The sequence below is a fragment of the Scatophagus argus genome, chromosome 19, assembly GCF_020382885.2.
Source record: "Scatophagus argus isolate fScaArg1 chromosome 19, fScaArg1.pri, whole genome shotgun sequence".
Taxonomy (NCBI): Eukaryota; Metazoa; Chordata; class Actinopteri; family Scatophagidae; genus Scatophagus; species Scatophagus argus.
This window is the reverse complement of record NC_058511.1, coordinates 11,744,772-11,765,409: the sequence shown is the minus strand read 5'-3', so window position 1 is coordinate 11,765,409 and position 20,638 is coordinate 11,744,772. Positions and strand designations below refer to the sequence as shown.

General features: G+C 40.5%; 2 protein-coding genes across 3 annotated transcripts; one reads left to right on the top strand and one right to left on the bottom strand.

Annotated features, from left to right (window-relative positions):
- Positions 1–1,402: 1,402 nt before the first annotated feature.
- Positions 1,403–9,383, top strand: fez2b (fasciculation and elongation protein zeta 2b). Of its 2 annotated transcripts, XM_046373272.1 has the most exons (10): positions 1,403–1,820; positions 4,825–4,933; positions 5,197–5,313; positions 5,630–5,771; positions 6,661–6,788; positions 7,172–7,321; positions 7,572–7,652; positions 8,179–8,254; positions 8,363–8,428; positions 9,203–9,383. In XM_046373272.1, the coding sequence occupies exons 1-10, from the start codon at positions 1,513–1,515 to the stop codon at positions 9,217–9,219; spliced, it is 1,194 nt and encodes a 397-aa protein (XP_046229228.1). In that variant the 5' UTR covers positions 1,403–1,512; the 3' UTR covers positions 9,220–9,383. The 2 variants fall into 2 exon arrangements, with proteins under 2 accessions (XP_046229228.1, XP_046229229.1); XM_046373273.1 differs by lacking the exon at positions 7,572–7,652 and having other exon boundaries at positions 1,406–1,820.
- A 3,147-nt stretch (positions 9,384–12,530) lies between these two features.
- On the bottom strand, positions 12,531–20,292 carry si:ch211-57i17.5 (usherin). The gene is made up of 6 exons (XM_046373274.1): positions 20,098–20,292; positions 15,669–15,835; positions 15,334–15,438; positions 14,455–14,526; positions 14,179–14,352; positions 12,531–13,283 (listed from the first exon to the last, which is right to left on the bottom strand). The coding sequence occupies exons 2-6, from the start codon at positions 15,723–15,725 to the stop codon at positions 13,194–13,196; spliced, it is 498 nt and encodes a 165-aa protein (XP_046229230.1). The 5' UTR covers positions 15,726–15,835; positions 20,098–20,292; the 3' UTR covers positions 12,531–13,193.
- Positions 20,293–20,638: the final 346 nt, after the last annotated feature.

Below are 20,638 nucleotides of genomic sequence, written 5' to 3'. Positions count from 1 at the left end.
AAAGTGATTGTACTGTTTTGTATTGTTGTGTAGGAAAGTGTTAATGTATGCATATTTTCAATAAAGCATTCAGGGTTTTGAGAAAACAAAGACCCATGGAAGTTTGATGGGGCAAGAGATTGTGAAAACCCCAAGAACAAAGTTTCACATACCCAAAAAACTGATCCCTCCCACCTGTAAACACAGAAGAGGGATCCAGGTTGACCCTGAATCACTGCTTTGGGCAAAGCATGTGACAAGCGGTCAGTAGTGGGCAACACTGGGTTGAACTTGTGTCAGAATTTTACTTTGTATTCAATCATTTATTTCTTGAAAGCAATGTCTGAAGCCAGAACATCTGGTAAGAGACTATCATCAATGCCATTAGGAATAATAAGAACAATTGCCAATAAAGTGACGTTATTTTGAGTAAGTCTTGTTGTTCGCCTTACATTTCTATACAAACCGTGCTATTTACTTTGAGAGACAGGTGCAAAAAGCATGTGTTCTGCAAAAACATGAGTATTTATTCTTTGTAGACCCAAGGTGTTCAATATTAAAAATATAAATAAATTATTGACAAAATAATGGAATCGTGAAATAATCCAATGCATTTTGAACTTGGTTCTGTTGCAGTCAGCGTAAGTGCCTCTGCCCTATTTGTCCTGACTGACAGGAAATGGCTTTGCGATGAAAAGTGGTATTATGAAATAAAAGGGCTATTGGGCAAAATGATTATGAAATTGAGAAAAACAAACCTGGGAAAAGAATCCTTCTGAAAGAAAACTGCTGGAATGGAAGAAAAATGACCTGAAGTAAACTGTTACTGTGAAAACAAGGACATCATGATATAGCAGATCATTATCATGAGAGATGTTTTTAAATGTACTGGATTATTTCAATATTCCGTGGTTACATAAAACATTGTCTCAATTAATTCATGTGATTTTTTTTTTAGTTTGTAATATTTCACTGAATATAGATCACGATGATTCTCCATTAATGTGCACCATCAGACTCATAGCGCCACCTGGTGGAATATTAGTCGATGGACAAATACTTATTACATTTTAACAAATCTTAAAAGTGTGCAAACTAACAGAAGAATAAAACTCTGAAAGGATTAGGCAAATACAACAGTAGTAAGCAGTTTATTCCATCTAAATAGAACAAAACATTTAAATACATTTTTATATATGCCCTCAGGAAACCTCCAGAGTGAGACACTCCTGACATGTACACTGTGGGCAAAGGGCTGTTTTCCTAAAATTACTTTGTAAATATTCTTCCTTGGCTAATGGTCATAAGTCATAAACAACATAAACAACGCAACAACCAGTCTGTTAGAGATACAGAAGACATGGGTTTGTTTTGCTACAACTGAAAGGGGAGGGGCGTCAATGCCGACGTCACCCTCCTCCTCTCTCCCTCTCTCTGTCCTCTTCACCCACCGTCTAGTCCAGTGTCTAGAAGCCGAAAACGGAGCACCTTCGAGCGGTCTAACTGGCTGTCAACCGAGCTCCCACGGCAGTCATGGCGGCGCCGTTAGCCCATTTCGATGAGGACTGGCAGGATTTCAACGAATTCAAGCCGTCCTCGACCTCGGCCGACCAGCTGGACCAACTGAATTCTAATGTAGGCGATTCGTCGTCGGGCCTAGACGATTTCTCCGACCTGGACAACAGTTTCTCCGGGGAGATCTGCAGCTTTAAGTCGATGGAGGACCTTGTCCACGACTTCGATGAGAAGCTGACAGTGTGTTTCCGAAATTACAACACCACGACGGAAAACATAGCCCCCATTAAACCTATCACAGAGGATAATTACTTGAAAGACGACGAGTGAGTGCGAATTTTATGTTTTGATTGTGCTAACTTTTAATCTCTTCGCTAGCTAGCCACTTTAGCTTCACCGGGTAACCTAACGTTGATGTTAACCCGGTGAACGAAACTTTAGCTTAGCAGTAATCAGTGGCGTCCAAAGTTTAGCTAGCCAGCGCGTTTTTGCGAGAAACGAGAAGACACTTTCTGTCGTAATATAACAAAATGTGTTAGACCTGTTTCTTTGTTTTCTCAACTTGGAGCCTTGAATATAAGTTGACATTCAGTGTCGCAGTGATTAAAAAATGAATACATGAACGTACTTAAACGGTATGGTCCCTGAAAATATGGATCAAGGGTTTGTATTTGTTTTGTATTAGTAACGTTGTGTGGTTATGTGTGTGAGTGTGTGTCTGTGTTAGAGGGGAAGGGAGGGCTCATGCCACGTTACCAGTATTTCATGCTAGATTGAATGATTTTAGCCAATGAAACCACCGATCCAGAAACTGTATAATTAGTGTCCGGGACTGGGTGTTCACCCCTACACACTTACTCTGTATTTTTGTATTTAAATTATCTTTGTCGTTGTTCCCTCTTACGGCAAACACACACAAAATGACAGTTTTCATTCATACAGTCATTACTTCCTGAAAGATTACACACGATAACAGCCCTTGTTTTCTCAGTCTGGGGTCCTCTGCAGTTATTGCAGCTCATAAACTCTCAAATGTCATAACTACACATTCACATGAGGACATGCAGTTACTTCCCAGCAGCCGGTCACATCAATCCCACGCCAAGCATAGACATCTCTTTACAGAGGTGTGTAGGCTGCACAGGTAGCCCTCCACTTCCCTTGTTTGTTCTGTTGTAATATTGCAACATTGTGTGACTGTTCCATCTAAACACATAACATCTTAACCATCCTCTGCTTGACCACACACGTTCAGATAATAGTGTTGCTTTTGTTTATCTCAAAGATAATCACTTGCTGTTACTTTTTTCTTTCTTTACATTATTGTGATTTTGTTAACTTTAGATTTTGTACTGTTGGTTAGACATAAGGTACTTGATGATGTCATCTTGGATGTGCATTTTTTTTTCTCAAATCATATATCAAATGATTGAGAGTATCATTAATCTGTAGTGGAAAAATAGTCATCATTTGCAGCTCTAAGTGGCTAACCTGCTGATTATTTTACCATTTGATGTATAAATTGTTAATTGGTCCTGTGAGAAGTGGAAATCACAACAAATTTAGCGGGTTACATCACAGGTATCAGCTGCTCATTTCATCATGAGAACTGAGGACTTGTGGTGCCGTGGTGCTTGAACATTTTTACATGGACAGTTGTAACATAACTGCACCTTTGCCAGGCTCATACACACACACTTACAAATGCAGGAGTGAAGAGCTTGTCACAACAAAAAGTGGTCTCACAGATACTGGTGCACCTAATCTTTAGGAGAATGTAGAAAGACTTGTTAGACCAAGAAAAATGATTCTATGGTTGCTGTAGGTAAAGAAACAGGGGGACGACAGAATAGAATAATTGGACAGCAGCCTAGTGAAGCCCAAAGAGCAGCGCCAGGCTCAGTGAGTCTTTTCTGGATGGCTGCACTTTGCAGGACGTGCCCTGGTGCTTAATAAGTTCTCCAGCAAGACCATGGCTGAGACAAACAACAGGGAGGACAAGGAGGAAATGTGTGTATGTGTGCGGGTTTGATTGAGAGTAAGAATAGAAGAAAAAGAAGAGACTTAGAAAGCAAAATGTGTTTATGTGAAAGCCGAGCTATGCATGTGCATTATATGTGTGCCCATGTGTGTAAGATAAAACAACATCTGCATAAATGTATTCAGCAAGTAACTCAGACAAATTGGCACAGTGTTGATGTAGAAACAAGACAGTGGGTTACTTGAAAACTAGACTTGTAAATGGCAGTGCGCTCAGTGAAAGTGACGTGAATGGTGTGTTTTGGCCTGCGTTCACGTGTCTGAGACAGTGTCTTTGCTTGAGGCACAAAGAATATTTCCTAACAGCCTTTGCCCTATTTAGAACATCACCACTGCCCCCCACTCCCCAAGCTGTGCATGAGCACCTCAGGGAAAAACATGCAATTACATAAACATTTGTGCGTGCGTGTGTGTGTGTGAGAGAGAGAGAGGGTATGACGATGCAGAGTTACTGTGACACATTGGTTCACAGCATCCATCCTCACTCTGCTCGCAGCACTCAGGACCAGGAATAAAAACACAGTGACTTTCATGTTCATGTAGATTTCATGTTTGGCACAGACTTGATTTTCTGTCAGTGTTTGAAAACATGTGGATGAACACATGAATGCAAGGTTTATTTTCAAGGGGGAGCACATGAATGAGAAAATGTATGCAAACTTGCAAACATATTTTTCAGTGATCCCTAAAATCTGATAGCCAAAACCTTTTTTTTAAAAAAAGATGATGAATTTCACAGTTCATCAGTAAACTTGTAATCAGTACACAGACCTCGCTCCACCATCTGCTAGGCTGTGATATGTCCTCTGTCAACTTCTGCTCACTGCTGAGTATTGCAAACACTCAACAGTCTGTCGGTGTAATGATGACACTGTTTTCCAAATCAGCCAATATTATCTGCAAAAGCACTAATGATCTGCACACATAGTTCTTAAATCATTTCCATATGAGCTGCCAGGAAGTTGACGCAGCTCTGCTTATGGTGAAGCCACTGCAAGTGCTTCAGTGTTTCTCACTAGGGAATGTTTATGGAGGAAAAATATGACGTGGTTAAGGAGTTGTTGCATTCGTCAGTGGTTTCAGGCGGCTGCTGTGAGAAGCGGTAGCAGGAACACAGTGAAGTGGTGAAGGCTTGGTTAGGCAGCAGGACATACTGTAACACTGCCAAGTAATGCTGTGTCACAGTGAAAAGAAGCAACAAGGAGGAGGCAACTTAGCAATTCTGTTCTGTCCTTAACTCTCAGCTTATATGGTTCTCACAATATGTTATTCTCCAATCCTTTCCTCCAGGGTGTGGAATGCCCTGACAGATAATTATGGCAATGTGATGGCTGTGGACTGGAAGACATCGCACACTCGCACCCTACACCTGCCCACTCTCAATCTCACTGAGCACGAGGTAACGCATATATATGCACATATATCTCTTGTAATGTTTGAAGCACAGAGTAAACATGCTACATTTCCATACCTCTGCAGTGTTTTCGACATGTTACCTCGCAGGAGAAGAAGCAAATGTAAGCAGTTTGCTCTTCTGCCCTCAATCTGCTTAACCACCTGTTTGTCGGCTCATCCAAGTTCTCTCTCTCTCTCTCCCTCCCTCTCCCTCTCTCTGTCTTTCTCTCTGTTTGAAATCTCTTCCCCTCCTTTTCTAATGGACAGAAGGTGGACAACCATTCTCTGGATCTTTCAGACGATGAGGAGCTGAGGGAACAGATGGACATGCACTCGATCATTGTCTCCAGTATCAATGAGGAGCCACTATTCACAGCTGAACAGGTAGCTTTTCACACTCTCAGTGGTAAAATAGTTTTCAGAGGGGCAAACTATAAACAAACTGACTAAGTAGAACCGAAATGGCCACCTGGAAAAATGAACTTGTCAGCTGCTTTCATCTTTCTGTTAACATTGGAGCCCGTACCTTACCAGACACCAGAGGTAATAATATTATGCAGGAACACACTGCTGTAAATATCCATGTGTAAACTACAACAACACCAGCTGAGACAAACCTCCCTCGTCTATAGCCACAAAACTATCAGTGGAAGAAGCTGTGTGAACATGTTTGTGTCTGTGTGTGGGTGGTGTTGTTTAGGTGATTGAGGAGATAGAGGAGATGATGCAGGAGTCTCCAGACCCAGAGGATGATGAGAGTCCCTCGCAGTCCGACCTGTCCATGCTCTCTCAGGACCTCCACGCTCTGAAACGCTGCGGCTCCAACACCAGCTACGAGGACCGTGAGTACACGGCGATGGTCAGCGTACAATAAGGAGTAACATGAAGCTTTTGATGTTATTGTGCTCACCCCATGGTGAGACAACAGTGTTTTTTCACACTCTGCTGCCCTTTGATAGTTATCTGAATCACTTAATGAAGTGTAATAGGTCGCACAGTCTGCACATGAAGCTACGGACATGAGCATGCGCAATAACATCCTTATGTAATATGTGACAAACGCAAACAGGCAGCACTTGCGTTGTTCTGACGTGTTATATAATCAACAGCATATATTTGACTTGAGCACAATTTCTGATGTCAGACTGGTGTAGACTGAGCACCCAGTTTGCATTAAGGCTGTCGATTTTGTTTCACACACCTGCATATGATACTACATATATTCTTGACAGATTTGGTAGCTCATGTCAGAAAGTGAGTGCATAATGTTGGGCTGCACCAAGCCTTTCTACCTTAAGATAGACTAGTGCACACTTGCATTTTTTATTTTGACTGCACTTTACAATTACAAACATCAGAGTAAATTTTTGTATACTTTGTAACCCAGGTTTGGGTCTTGACACTGACATTTGTACATGTACTTAAGTATCTTTATCTCAGCAGTGACAAGGTTGTTGGTTGACTATGTGATATTTAACTGATGGCAGTAATGGAAGCTAATACATATTAGTGGTCTGTATAGTGTACAGTGTACACTGTGTACAGTGTAGTGTATAGTGTACTGTATACTACTACTGTATGTTCCATACAGGAGTGCTGTTGCTCCAGATACAGATACAGTGAATTACAAAACTTTGCCATTATTTTACACAAACCCATGCACACAGCAAGTACATGGATGCACTGTACTTCAGTTTTCTTCTTCCTAATACATCAATAAATCATCCTTAGGGCTCCGTCAGCTCTCTGTGTCTGAGCTGACTGAAACTCTGGAGGAAGTGGAGACGGCCATTCGCCGCTACAGCGAAGAGCTGATCCAGGCTCTGGCCCTGCGAGACGAACTGGACTATGAAAAGGAGGTACAAAAAATGTCCACAAAAAAAAGAAAGGAAAAAGAAAGGGATTGACATCTTTCACCCGATTTTAAAGTCATAACCAGTGAGACAATTCCACAATGTTGCTTTGATGTAAAGAAACTTATAAATGTTAGAAACTTGATTTGACAGTGACCTGAACATCTGTTGTGTAGTAAGAACAGATTGCAGTGCTCACAGCACTCTGTAGGTGACCGAGGTCAGTGAATCGCTAGCAGCTTTATTTCCACAGTTTAATTTGCTTCAGTGGCAAAGTGTATTTTTAACAGTAGATAAAAATAGATTTCTCTAAGAGCATGCAAATAAAGAACGTGAATTGCTGTTTGAGCCTCAAACCAATTATGGGGTTTTGTGTTTAAAAATAACAGGTGAAGAACAGCTTCATCTCGCTGTTGATAGACGTGCAGAACAGGCAGAAAGAGCACCGCGAGCTGCTGCGGAAGAAGAAGAAAATCCGAAGTACGACTACAACCGGGCCTAATGGCCAGAGGACGGCCAGCACGCATGTACCAGGCACGGTGAGTCATGTGGTGTGGGACGCATAAACAAAGACAAACAAATATGCCCTGTGTGCATGATTATAATGATGATCAGTGAAACAGACACACATACACACAGCCACACACTTTCACAGTACAAGTAGAGAAATGCGTGACCTGACAGATAGCTCGCATGAGAGAGCCCAACTTTTTTCCTCCTTTCTCTTAATATCAAAACGTCCTCATCTCTGTTTGCTCTTTTTTTCCTCCTTCCTCTCGCTCCTTGTAGCTCCTCACTTTGGAGGGACTCTCCAATGTCATTCAAAATGGCCTCCGTCAAACTTTTGGCAACACAGGAGGGGACAAACAGGTGCCCCTGCTCTTTCTTTTGACTCGCATCCTTTTTTTCTTGGCAGCCACCAGCATGTTTGTTTCCTTCTCAACAGCTACCACTGGCGTTTGGTTTCATTTGTTCTGTTATTTTATTTTTTAAATCCACTTTCTCTTTGATTTGAATTCTCTTTTGTGCTTTACTTCAGCCACTCTTGAGTTACTTGATTTCTGCCTTTCACTTGCCATTTTATTGCTTTTACTTCATATTTTGCAGCTTCTAGTGTGTTCCCATCTCATTGTTCCTTTGCTGTAAAGCGAGAAGACACTGTTGCATAATCATTGCTCTGTGTGTCTTGCATTAAACTGAACATTTATCTGTCAAGTCTCAGTTTGAAACCAACTGCAAGTTACAGGCCTGGACTTACTTGTTCATTTGTTTACATTAATATATTTTATCGCCACTTTACAACAATTAGACGACTGTACAATAAAAATATACCTGCCAACAATTGGCACCTGCATGTAGTCTTTCATTGTGTCTTACATGATTTTCTCTTTTTCAGTACCTGACCACAGTAATCCCTTATGAGAAGAAAGCTGGCTCCCCGTCAGTGGAAGACCTCCAGATCCTCACAAAGAGTGAGTGTGTCAACGATGTTTGTTTGCAAGTTTTCAAGCAGTTTTCTCTGTTATACTTCTTTGCATGTTCTGTTTTCCGAATGTAATCTGCTGCTCTCTCCCTGCTAGTCCTCCACGCCATGAGGGATGACAGTGAGAAGGTGCCTGCCCTGCTAACAGACTACATTCTCAAAGGTAAACTCACAGCCATCCTCCGTCACTTTTATTTATCAGTGAAACGGATGAACAGCTGTGCGATTTTAGTCACAAGTTGTTGCAAGTCATTGCAGTTTGTTTGCGTTGGTTCCACCTGACATTCAGACACCCTGTCCCCTGTTGCTTGAAAGAGGAAGTGCAAAGTTTGTTTCTCCATTTCTCAGGGAAGCTGACAGTAGAAAAGAAAACAGTAGCACTCAACACAAACATGAATGCTTTTCTTGCCAGCCTACACTGTTGACCTGTACCTTCCTTGTCTTTTGTCTGTGCTGCATTGTCCTTTGGGTAGCTCTGGTATGAGAGCAGTGGAAGCTGAGGTTTGTGAGGCACTGACACATTAACACAGATCCTGTACCTTCAGCCTTCTCTTCTGAGCCCTGTCAAACACCCCGTTCTCTCTTTCTCTCTCAGTACGTCTTCGTAGTATCACTCTTTTCCACTCCAGAAAGCAACAGCCTTCCCTCACTCGCTTTTCGCTGTAGTGCCGATCGGGTTGTGCGGTGCTTGTGGCTGCACTCCACCCGCCCTGAAACACACAAACACACTCATACACACACTTCTCCCCCTTTTAACGCGAACGTGTCGTAGAAGCTGTTCACGTGTCTGCCTCTCCTGTATTTTTCTTTTTTTCCTCACCCCACATTTTCTCTCTGTGGTAGTTAACTTCCTCCATAATTTACAGCTCTCCTTCATGTGCCGTGGTGAGAATCAAAACAGCGTTGATCATCAGCCGTTCTGCTCTTGTCTCCACAGTTCTTTGTCCAACGTAAAGCCAAAGGTGATCTTCCTGCTTCCAGAGCCAGTCATCGGACCATCAGAAGAGGGTGCTGGTAATCCGGAAGAACCCAGATAATGGGATTTAAAAAAAAAAAAAGAAAAGAAAATCCAAATCCTTCCTCCGTATTTTTCAAACACATAGACATTCATTCCTTGTGGCTTTTTTTAAAACTCTGCCACTATTGTTGCTCCTAAGATTTTCATGTAGATATAATTCTGCAATCTCCATACTTCTTTTCATTTGTAATGTTTTAACTTCTTAATGTCAGAGTGCTGCATCCCTGTATATTGGTATGACTGCATGATGACTAGTCTGTGAATGCCAGTAATCAGTATTATTCTGAACACCTCACCTCCTGAATAGACAGCAGCTCTTAGAAAAGGGTCGGGTGTATTTTGATTCAGTGAGCTTCATCAGGAGGCTTGTGTGAGGGAGATGCAGTTCACTGTCTGCTTCGTAAATTCGAATGCATTTGAATCTGTTTAGTTTATGCCTGACGGGGGAAACAAATCCTGGTGGAATCTCAAAGCGCCAGGCTGGTTGTGATATAAAGCTTAAATCCAGTTTTTCCTGTATGGAAATCTTTGCCATAATTTGTTGATTGATTGCATATGATGTCATGAGATTGAAAACTCTACTTGCTAAGAATCAAAGAGGAAAATATTTAATTTTAAAAACCCAATTCGTGTAGGTCCGCCTATCTTTGCATGTTGGTTTTGGGTTTATGCTCAAGATGAGCTGTTAGTTGAATGTTTAAATGGAATATTTTGTATACAATTAAGAGAAATTGCACAGTTTTGGGAACTTCTACTTTTTGAAAAAGGGAAAAAAATGTCTCTGAAAGTTGTAGCTAGATGAACAAAACATGAAAAGCATATTTTTGAAAAAGGGGTTTGTTTTTAGTGAGATTAGGGACTTGCCAGTAAAGTTTGTGACCACATTGCAAGATCACTGTAAATGCTGTCCATTGACCTCTGAGCCCTCAAGTAGTGACCGCCATCCTCGACAACTTCACTTCCCCAGGAGTCGTCATTACGATTCAGTCTGCAGATACCTTGTGCAACATTAGTAGAAAATGACTGAACTGGTTATATTGTTAGATAGTGTCGGTAAGATTATGTTTAATAATTGTGGAGTTAAGCTTCTCTTAAAAGCTGTGTTTTTTCTCTATCTGTTAATCCTCTAGCTGTTGTGTAAATTTTATGGTAGCACTTTAGTCTGCCAGTGATCTGGTCATGTAGTACTGGAACATGTAGAGCTATTCGAGTACGTCTCACTAGATTAGCGTTAGTTGAAGCTTAGGAGCCTAAGGTAGTAGTGCCAAAAGCACATCAACACAAAGAATTGCATTCTGTTCCAACAATTTACCTTATTATCATGAGCAAGAGAATTTTAACAACCTTAAAGGGACACTCCACTGATTTTACACATTACACAATACTGCTCACGATGTAAAACAGTTGCTTAATGTCATCTGTTGCTCTAGAGGAGCTTTGTTAAAGAAATTGACCCTGTTGATGTCATGATGATGTCATGAGGGTCCTCTTGAGAATACAAATTTGTAACCGAAAGCCTGTGTTACAAACTTATGGTTCTTTCTATGAGATTGACAGATGTGCTTGCTTACCCATAAGGAAGGGTCAAACTGTGTTTTGGGCTTAAAGTCAGAATATCTCAGCCTTGGCTAATCGAAATTATTTTTTCATGTGACTGTCGCAAGTCTCCCAAGGGAGAGCTAGTGTGATATTGAATCATTGGAGCGCCCCTTTAAAAAACATGTACCACCAATCTAACGCTGCATGTCTGCTACCATCAGCAGATCGGTACACTAATGTTCAGATCACCAGCCTACTGCAGGTGCACCACACACTGTCAGATCAGGTCCAGTCTAGCTCTCAGGTATGATCATCAGTGTTAGCAATTCAAAATCTTGTTCTGGAAGGTACTGAGATTCCTGAGTCTTTGCATGTTTCTGGTGAAGTTTATCAGCCAGACTTCAACTCACTGCACTTTTCTCTTTTCACAAATCTCTTTAAATAGCCTGTATGAGCAGGTGGGGTTAATCACAGTAGCCTCCTGTCTAAATCAGGTTAGCATTACAGATGTTGATTATGTCATGATTTGTTGTTGTAGGTGTAATTGGCAGTTAAATGGCGCACCCTGCAGTAGCATCTGCTTGGTGGAGCAGTTCAGTGACGATAATGTAGATGCAATTTTAACATCTAGCAGCAAACTTAGATTCTTTAGAATCAGTCTAGGACAGTCATAAAAAAAAGGAATGCGCTTTTACTGGTTAAATTTTTTTAAGCATGTCTCGTGTACATGGCCAGGAGAAAAGGGCGTAGGAAGAAGGAAAGGGGGGGTGATAAAGTTCATGGAAGTTGGGAAAGATTGCACAAAAGTTGCTTCAAATTGAGGGAGGATAAAATGGGTGGATTTACTCTTCTGTTGAAGAAGACCGTGCTTGTTGTGCTATTTCTAACTATTTATATGTAACTGTACTGCTGCACACCTGTTTCTAATGAGAATTCATTTGTTTTGTTTACAGACATTAATATTACACTAAAGGGACAGCTGCATGTAGCAAATGCAGAAAAACTCAGTTAACGGGTTACTGAAAGGGCAAATTTAAACATCAGAAGGCTTATAGCAGTGAAACACATGAGCTATTTAAAACTAACACCCCTTGAGCGATCAAAATCTTCAGTGAAAATGACGCAAGCTGTGTAAATTTATCTTTTGTCGTATAATGAAATGGCAGCAAGTATGGAAGTTACTGGAGGATCCGAGGCCAGACCCCTCTCATCTGGTTCTGGTCTCTTGATAGCAGTAGTTGACATATCAGTGTAATAACAATTTAGAGATTTATATTTATATACAGTATGTACAACAAAACAAGCACCAGAAAAAGAGGCTGCCTTTGTAAATGCCTGAAAAGTTTTGTACATTAAACAGACTCCATTTTGTTTTTAATACAATGTAATTCCCCAGTTTGGGGTTTTGTGTTTACTGTCTCATGTGGTACTGCAGTATATTAATTTATTATGTAAATGTTTGTTTTGTAACCTTTTGATTGACTGTAATGGTACTTGTGTTTTGTTGCATTGCAACTCATTTGAAATAAATTAATATGTGAAGACTTTCATGTGGTTTTGGTTGGTGTGTATGTGAGAGAGAGAGACCTTACCAAATTTTGGTTTAATAGATCTATTTTGTACCAACAGATTGTACATGTCCAGGTGACGTGTTCATTACCGTGATAATTCTTGCACTATTTATCATTAGTATATAATCATCCCAAACTAGAGATACAATACATTTTTATTACCTTGTGAGTAAAAGCAAGCCAGTGCATACTCAGCAACCCTATGCTTAGCTTGCTTTGCTGAACTCACTTGGTTGAATGCCATCGCCTGACCAGACTACATTTGCTCACTGTAATTTATAAACCTAATTCAGACTCTGAAAAAAGATAAACAAACAAACAAAAAAAAACAAAAAACAAGAGTGAATAATGAGCAAAAACGAGGAAAAAAGGTCTGTGCATTCAGCATTTTGGAAAGTACTGACTAACTTAATGGCACTTGCTGCAAAAGTTTACAGTCATGGAGGCCAGTCTGTATTCAGCGATAAGAAGTTTTAATGTTAAGCTTTTAGACTTTCCCACTCAAAAGGTATCTTGACATGTTGTCTTTAAATGTCAGGACCTCCCACTTTTCTTCTCCTAGATTTCACAGGTACTGAATCGATGAATCTTGTCATGAGTCACAATGGTTCATCTTGCTTCATGTTTCACTGTAAGAGTAGTCCCTTCTGCTGCACCTAACCTCTTCATAACCACACTGCTTAGCTGGTGTGGAGTTCAAACCAAACGTGGTGCATTTTATGTGAGTGTGGGGACTTGCTTGTCAAAACATTAAAACATCCAGGTCCAGTGTCGTGTCGGGTTCAAAGGTCATCCTCAGGTCACAGGTTGGTGTCGGTGAACATGGTGTGCTCCTTCCTCACCGTGCTGAAACCTTTGACGGTGTCGACAAATTCTTCATCATCCATGAACTGTAGGGAAGAAGAATGGAGGTTGTTAAATGTGCGATACAGGACTGCTGACTTAAAGACACTTTGAAATGTTACGGCTTAAAACTGCTCTTTCTGCATCTGTGTAAATGTCCAAGCTGTTAATGTCTTATTTCTTCTACACTATATAGACAAAAATATTGGACGCTGACCATTGCACAATTTTAACGACATCACATTATAAATACATAGACAGCTTTGCAGCTTTAACAGCTTCCACTCTTCTGGGAAGCCTTTCCAAAGGATTCTGGGGTGTTTCTGTGGGAATTTTGGCCCATTCATGCAGTAGAGCATTTGTGAGGTCAGATACTGATGTTGGATGAAAAGGCCTGGTTCACAATCTCCCTTTCAGTTCATCCTAAAGGTGTTCGATGGGGTTGAGGTCAGGGCTCTGTGTGGGCCCATCAAGTTCTTCCACATCAAACTCACCCAGTCATATCCTGAGAATTTCACCACTACGGGACTAAAAAGGCTAATTTATATGGACTTTGCTTTGTGCACTGGTACACAGTCATGCTGGAATAGAAAAGGGCCTTCCCCAAACTGTTGCCACAAAGTTGGAAGCATAGCATTGTCCAAAATGTCTCGGTATGCTGAAGCATTCAGATGTCCCTTCTCTGGAAATGAGGGGTCCAGCCCAACCCCTTAAGAACATGCCAATAAAGAGGTGTATCTGGATGCTTTTGTTTATATAGTGTACACTGTTGAATAGCTGTGAGAATGTAATCAGTGATTGTGCTGGTTCTTAGTAAGTACACAAAAGATCTATGCAGTTATTTTCTCTAGGAAGTATGAGAATACGCTATGAAACAGCAGAAACAACTGTGCTGACAGAGAGGTCTAAACAGGTTCAGCATATGTTTTTGGAGTCTCTCACCATCCCACTGTCATGGCCTGAAATGTTGGGGTCCCACGCTCCATCGTCTCCTGCAAGAGACTTCCCATCCATCACCTGGCTGACGCTGCGCCTCAGGGAGTTCACACTGAGGATGCCCAACTCACCCTGCGGTGGGACCTCATCGGCTGGTTCACATTTATCCTCCAGGACTTCCTGGTGGGAGGGAGAAGGAGGGATGTGTATCCCATGCACATATACAGCTGCATTTTTTATATGTTCATTTTTTGAATGTGTTGGTAAGGCACTGGCTTTTACCTCTATTTTCATGGTGAAGCCCTTGAGTGTTACACTGTTGGAGAAGCCTGTTGTGTCAGGTACCGTGTCAAACTGAAAATGAGAGCAGGTAAGACTTATGAGGAAGAAATTAAATGTGTGTTCATTTACACTAAATGAGTACATTCTATCTCACTGGCAAACAGAAAAACATGGACCGTATGTGAAACTATACAGTTGTTATTATTTGTTGATCTGCCCTGTGGGATTAGATAATTTCATACATTGTGCCTGGGTCAGTTTTGGCAAGGACACAAGTTGTATTTTCATCAGATTTCTTTGTGCTTCCCAAATATGAATCTATACGGCTTAGACGACACATAATTTCTTGATATTAAAAATCTACTGGCAAAGTGGCCATATTTGTACAAACTTTATATTTATATTTTATAGATTTATAAAATAAACATCCAAAAATTCAATGAGGGTGGCTAGCAAAATCCAACTTAATAAAAATGTTACAAAGTGAAGATGACTTTAATTGCCATTACACAAAACTATATAACAAACTCAAGACAAAAATGATATAAACTGATGAAAAAAAGTGGATGACTTCAGGAGTCTCACTGCCTGAGGAAAAAAAGAAGCAGCCAAGTAATCTGATGGTAAGGCAACAGATTCTTTTGTATCTTCTGTCAGACGACAACAGATAATAATAAATAATAAATCTTGTTTTCTTTTTTTTATTTGAAAGAGCATGAAGTTTTCCTCCTTAGAAAAAGCTTTCTTCACATTTGCAGCACACATTTTGACATATTAGTATTAATGCTTTCCCATTATGTGTTTCTGTTGAAGAGCCCTAATATTATTGGTGAAAGCTTCATGTACTGAACAGTGATGAGTAAATGAATGTCTCCTCACCAAAACAGAGTTGCTGGGCGGATAAACAGCCATGGGGCTCCTCTTCTGCATGGGCAGGGCCACCAGTGGGGGTCTCTCTCTGGTGAAGGGGGGTTTGTTCAGGGCCTATTGCAGGATTAAGGAGAGAAAAGACTTGGTTGAAGTTTCTTTATAAGTAAAGCAGGTACCAGCAAGTTGACAGCTTACCACTATCTGCTGCAGGCTCCTGAAAGTGGTTTCGTACTTCACTGCACTACATATTCATATTATCATGAGAAATGAAATGAAAGAAAAGATGTTGTGATCATTTCCTCCACCCTTGACTTGCTGTGCAACACAAACAAACTGTCTCATACCTTATGAAGCATGACACCTAAGATGACGGCCAGCAGCAGCAGGACAATGCCTGTCATGACCACGATGAACCACAACTCCCGAACTACTGTCGGGCCTCCCTGACCTCCCTCTGCCCGCTCACCAACCGCTGCTTCTCCTCCTCCAGGAGGAGTGGGGCTCGGTGAATCTGGTGAAAAGGTTTTAAAATGTGCAAGTTTTTAGTTATATTGCTGTCATTCTGTATTCCTTAATATGGTGACCGTGTTCTCTGGTCTCTGAGACCCAGAATCTCCTCACAACCATCCAGTTATCAACTGAAGTTTGTCAGACAACATAGAAAGGTTACTGTGCATTGAGATATAGATAAAAAATATCTTAGACCAGACTCATGTCACCTTAGAACACGGCACATTTAAATGTCTAATTGACCAATGAGGATGTCTCTTTCTGTCAAACCTTTTCTTTTCTGTATTCATTCAACCTTCTGTTGGGTTTAGCTGATAGCATAAAGTCACATGCCAACACTCTATGAGAAGGAAAGACGATCACACATGTACTGTGGAGGAGATAACACGGTAATTGGAGACATACTTGTGCTCATGGCCTAGTTTCTAGACTACAGATAACACCACACACAACTTTAATATGTTCATACTTCAAAGACATCTATTGTCTTAAACAGGTCAGTTCTCTGCATGTGTATCAGTAGATTACACAGTATAGAGATACATCATATTTCTGTTCAGTGAGTAGAATTAGACCACTTTTTTCTGTCCAAGATGATTTAGATTCAGACTTTCTTGTTGCAAAATGAAGCAGGAGTGATGGGAAAAAAGCACAATGAGATAGAAGTGCAACCACCCAAAGACTCACCAGTGCTGAGGTCCGTGGTTCGGCCTGTGTCGGGGGTGCTGGTAGCCCCTCGCTAGTGTGATACATTGATCAGAAGGGCAAAGACTTGCCAGGGCGCTTAGGATCGCACCTGTTGCCCCATCAATATTTTACACCTGATACATTTACTTATTGACTTGCTCTCTTCAACAACACACTGATGAGTAAACAGCCTGGAAAAACATTAGACCGTGCATGTCCTCTTCCCTGCCCTGAGGTTTCCTAGACAGCACAAGGAAGCAGCATTGTATCTAGTATCAGAGCTAAAAGAACCTTGAACAGACTGCATCCTCTGAAGCACCGAAACTCCCATGAACCTTTGCCTGTCTTTAGCTGTGCCATGGTAACAGCCAGGTGTCAAGTTGCAGTTTACCTGAAGAGGCATGGTGGGGCCATATCACCCCTCTGATCCTCAGTTACACTATTCGTGTTTGTGTGTCCTTTCTTTTAAGAGAATATGCAGCCTTACATGTTAAAACGTGTGCACAATGTGTGGTGTTGTCGTACATCCACAATGTTTGATCTGAGTTGAAACTGCTCTGGTATTTCTTACAGTCTTGACTCGACATTGTAGATATTACATTTCATGACAGCGTGTTGCGGCATAAAGAGAATAATTTGCAAAGCATGAAATATACAAAACTGGGATTTTGGTGTCATAATAAAAAATGAAGCCATTCTAATTTTAGAACATCGTTTGCCAGTGTCTTTTTCTTCTTTTCTTGAGCTAGACACTCCCTGTTTGTGGAGGTCTTCTACATTATTTCATGATATTTCTCAATTTAGTCATTATATTTAACACTAATGCATCATTTATGCTTTTATATCCTGTCTTGATGATAAATGATCATAGCAATGTGGTTCTCAAGCACAGTATCCAACGTATCCAATACCCAAATGCAACTTCACCTTGTGATCGCCTTGTTTCAAGCTACTATAGAAAAGTGCTGAGAGTTCATTGAATATAATAATAACATATTCTTTTCTTTACATAAAAGAGAAAAATAAGTGATTTAATGAGCCCAGAAGTACAACATATTTGTTCCTGTGACTGTCCCTAAATTAATCTGAGGCCTTATATTGTATGACAGTGGCTACACATACTATCATATTAATGCATTAATTATCCTAATTACCACATTAGCAAAATCAGTCATCATATATGAGAATCTCCTCCACATAGTAAATATTTTTTTTCTATCTCAAACAATGATAACACAATGTTATATCTTAGCTGTTATCTTTTTAATGCATGCTGTTTTATGGGTATTTTAACTCAAAGGAGAGTATGAGGTTACCACAGTACATGTTTTTATATATATAATTTGTTTTTGCTATAAACATGACAGCTGTAGACATTTATGGTAATCTGTTTATGGTGAATATTTAAACATTATAAATGAGAGTTGACCTGGTTCAGCATTTTTGTGACTGATAAAATGTAGGCAATAAATGAGAATTTTATTGTGCTCAATCCTTTTAAAAGCTTTAACCCTTTTTTTTTAAACCTAAAATAGCCTTCAACAGATTTTAAATTAACACAAGAAGTGCATTGTATTCTTGCAATGTACTGTACAACCACATGGTGGCGCTAAACAGCAGCTGCTGGTTAAGTTGCTGCGAGGCAGTGTCCAGGGTAATGAGTCAACAGCAGCAGAGAGGAAACTCAATATACAAGTGCAGCTGCATGGCCACTTATCCTGAGTCCCAGCTATTTTTGCACTTTGCTGTCATGCTACGGCTGACAACACTTGCATGCGCTCAAAAATACATTTTGTCATCCCTATCAGAACTGAAGTTACAATGAACTGAAGCCACGAGTCTCTGCGCCGTCCTCGCATGACCTTTAACTGTACATGTACCGTTGTCTTTCTGCTGTGAGGGGGATGATTGAGAATGAGAGGCCAGAGGTAGCAGCAGACTTTGTAACAGCTTGTCAGGATGTTCATGGTAGTGCTGCAGGAAGGCATAAAACTTTTAAATATGTCAGCAGCATCCTGGGATGATTTGAGGAGGACCAGGCTGTATTTTACTGCTCTGTGGTCTCGTTTTCTTCTCCTACCTCAGATTTCTAAATTAAACATGATTCTCCGTGGTGGAGTGGACAGTGGGGCCTCCCAGACAATAGCATTTAAAGTAGGCCTATCCCTCAACTCAAAATCTGTTTTTTCTTTAAGATCTCACTCGTCAGCTGTCCTGAGATTAATACTGGAAGGCTTTCACATTCGTCATGTTTCTCTGTGCTTATCTTAAAGCAAAGAAGTAGAAAACGTGTTGGAGAAACCCCACAGCTTTAGTACACAACAAGGACAACTTAATGTTGCCACATAATAATTCAACCAAAATAAGTTTATTATTTAACATTTTCTTTGAATCTGAATCTGTATATGCCATTGGTCCCCAGTTCCAGGCACAGCCACTCTGGGGTCCCCCTCACATTGACTAAAAGCTCATTTGATTTATTTTTTTACAGACGAGCTCTCCTCCTTCTAATACCTAATCAGCATTCATACCTTGCAGTGATGATTCGGGACAATGCTTTTTTATTGAGGAAGTGATCTCACCCTTGAGTGCCAGAATCAGCCTTTTTTTACAGCCCATCTCCTCTGGGCCTCATCCATCACCGAGGTGTCTGGGTGACACGGCTGCTAGACACATACTAACTCATTTAAGGAGAGGGACATACGGGGATATATCACTCAAGATCACTAACTCACTTACTGACGGCTGATGTGGTGAAACCTCTCCAGCTCGTTCCAAATTTCTCAGTGCACTCTGTGAGTTTTATCCACAGGTAAATAAGGACATTATTTAGCTTCTGCTGACAGATAAGGAGGAATAAAGGACAAATGGGTTCCTGCTGATTCTAATTTGTCTCTCAATTCACCAGTCATTATTCCTCAGGTTTATTTTATTCTCCTCGTCTTGTACACGTAAACAAGATTGCACGCTTCATGTTACAAAGCCAGTCATGAAAGTTGCACACCTCTCCAGTTAATATTTACTTTATCTGCTGAAAACTCAATCAAAAACCATCAAATTCTGCAAAATATCTGCTTGTTCCATCAGTCTAATAAAGCCAGGTCAATTCTCATCGCTGCAATAATTTCCAGTTACATTTTCAAAATGTGGGGTGTAAAAGATGACTGAATATACATATTGGTAACACTTTATTTTAACCCCATATTTAGCATTTATTAGCTCTATATAAACAACTGAAGTGAGTCTATGTAGCTTTACATGACGGTGATAAAATGTACACTGCAGCACAAACAGAGAACTATAAACTACAAAGTCAGAGAACTCACTCAGTAAATCACAGTATTATCTTAGCTAATATTAACCACTTAACCACCATGCGGTACTGGTTATATCTCCACCTCCTGAGTGTGCTGAACTGAGCAAGAGATCATTTTATTCATTTTAATTCAGCTTTTCAATTGTAACATGAATAATTTGTTATTTCTTTGTTCAAAAGTTGCTCAGTTTTGCTTTAATTAATGTTGAATAAACATTACATTGTCATCGGTGCTGACAGTTGTGTCTGCTGTTGCTTACCTGCATGCTTTTCCCTCCACAGCTGTCCTACGTCAGCCTCGTTAGTCCTTCCTGGTCCCAGTGTTTTCCCCAGCCAATCATCTCCTCTCTTGTTCTCCCATTTCTTCTTCTCATTCCCTTCACCTGAGCTCCTCTGCCGATCTCTCCACCTGCACCAGTTTTGAGTTTTGTCTGGCTGTCTGCTCAGTCTGCTTTTTTGTGTGTCTCAGTATCTGTTGTTTTCAGCAAGTAGATGCTTTTTGATCCTGCTCACCTGCCGTCCTCTGCATTTGAGTCCACCTGCTCCACTGTCTGTGTGATATATGAGGAAATTCTGAATGTGTTTGTCAGTGACTGTAATGTGTGAAATCATGTTATTAAATCATTGCATTATATTTATTCTATAAAGTACTTAATATGATTACTTTGTGTGTATGTATTCATGTATTTGTACAAACGTCATTCTTGAAATGCACAACCTCCATCCACTAGTGAAGACGACAAAATGCTAAAAGTTTTCCAGGCTGAGATTGAACTTAGGGGTTCAACATGTTATCATGAG

Excerpts from the sequence above, each read along its gene's own strand:
- fez2b (XM_046373272.1), top strand. The coding sequence starts at position 1,513 with ATGGCGGCGCCGTTAGCCCATTTCGATGAGGACTGGCAGGATTTCAAC. Across the intron at positions 1,821-4,824 it reads AATTACTTGAAAGACGACGA|GGTGTGGAATGCCCTGACAG; the intron begins GTGAGTGCGAAT and ends CCTTTCCTCCAG. Across the intron at positions 7,653-8,178 it reads ACACAGGAGGGGACAAACAG|TACCTGACCACAGTAATCCC; the intron begins GTGCCCCTGCTC and ends TCTCTTTTTCAG.
- si:ch211-57i17.5 (XM_046373274.1), bottom strand. The coding sequence starts at position 15,725 with ATGACAGGCATTGTCCTGCTGCTGCTGGCCGTCATCTTAGGTGTCATG. Across the intron at positions 15,439-15,668 it reads TAGGTGTCATGCTTCATAAG|GCCCTGAACAAACCCCCCTT; the intron begins GTATGAGACAGT and ends ATCCTGCAATAG. Across the intron at positions 14,527-15,333 it reads CGCCCAGCAACTCTGTTTTG|TTTGACACGGTACCTGACAC; the intron begins GTGAGGAGACAT and ends TCTCATTTTCAG.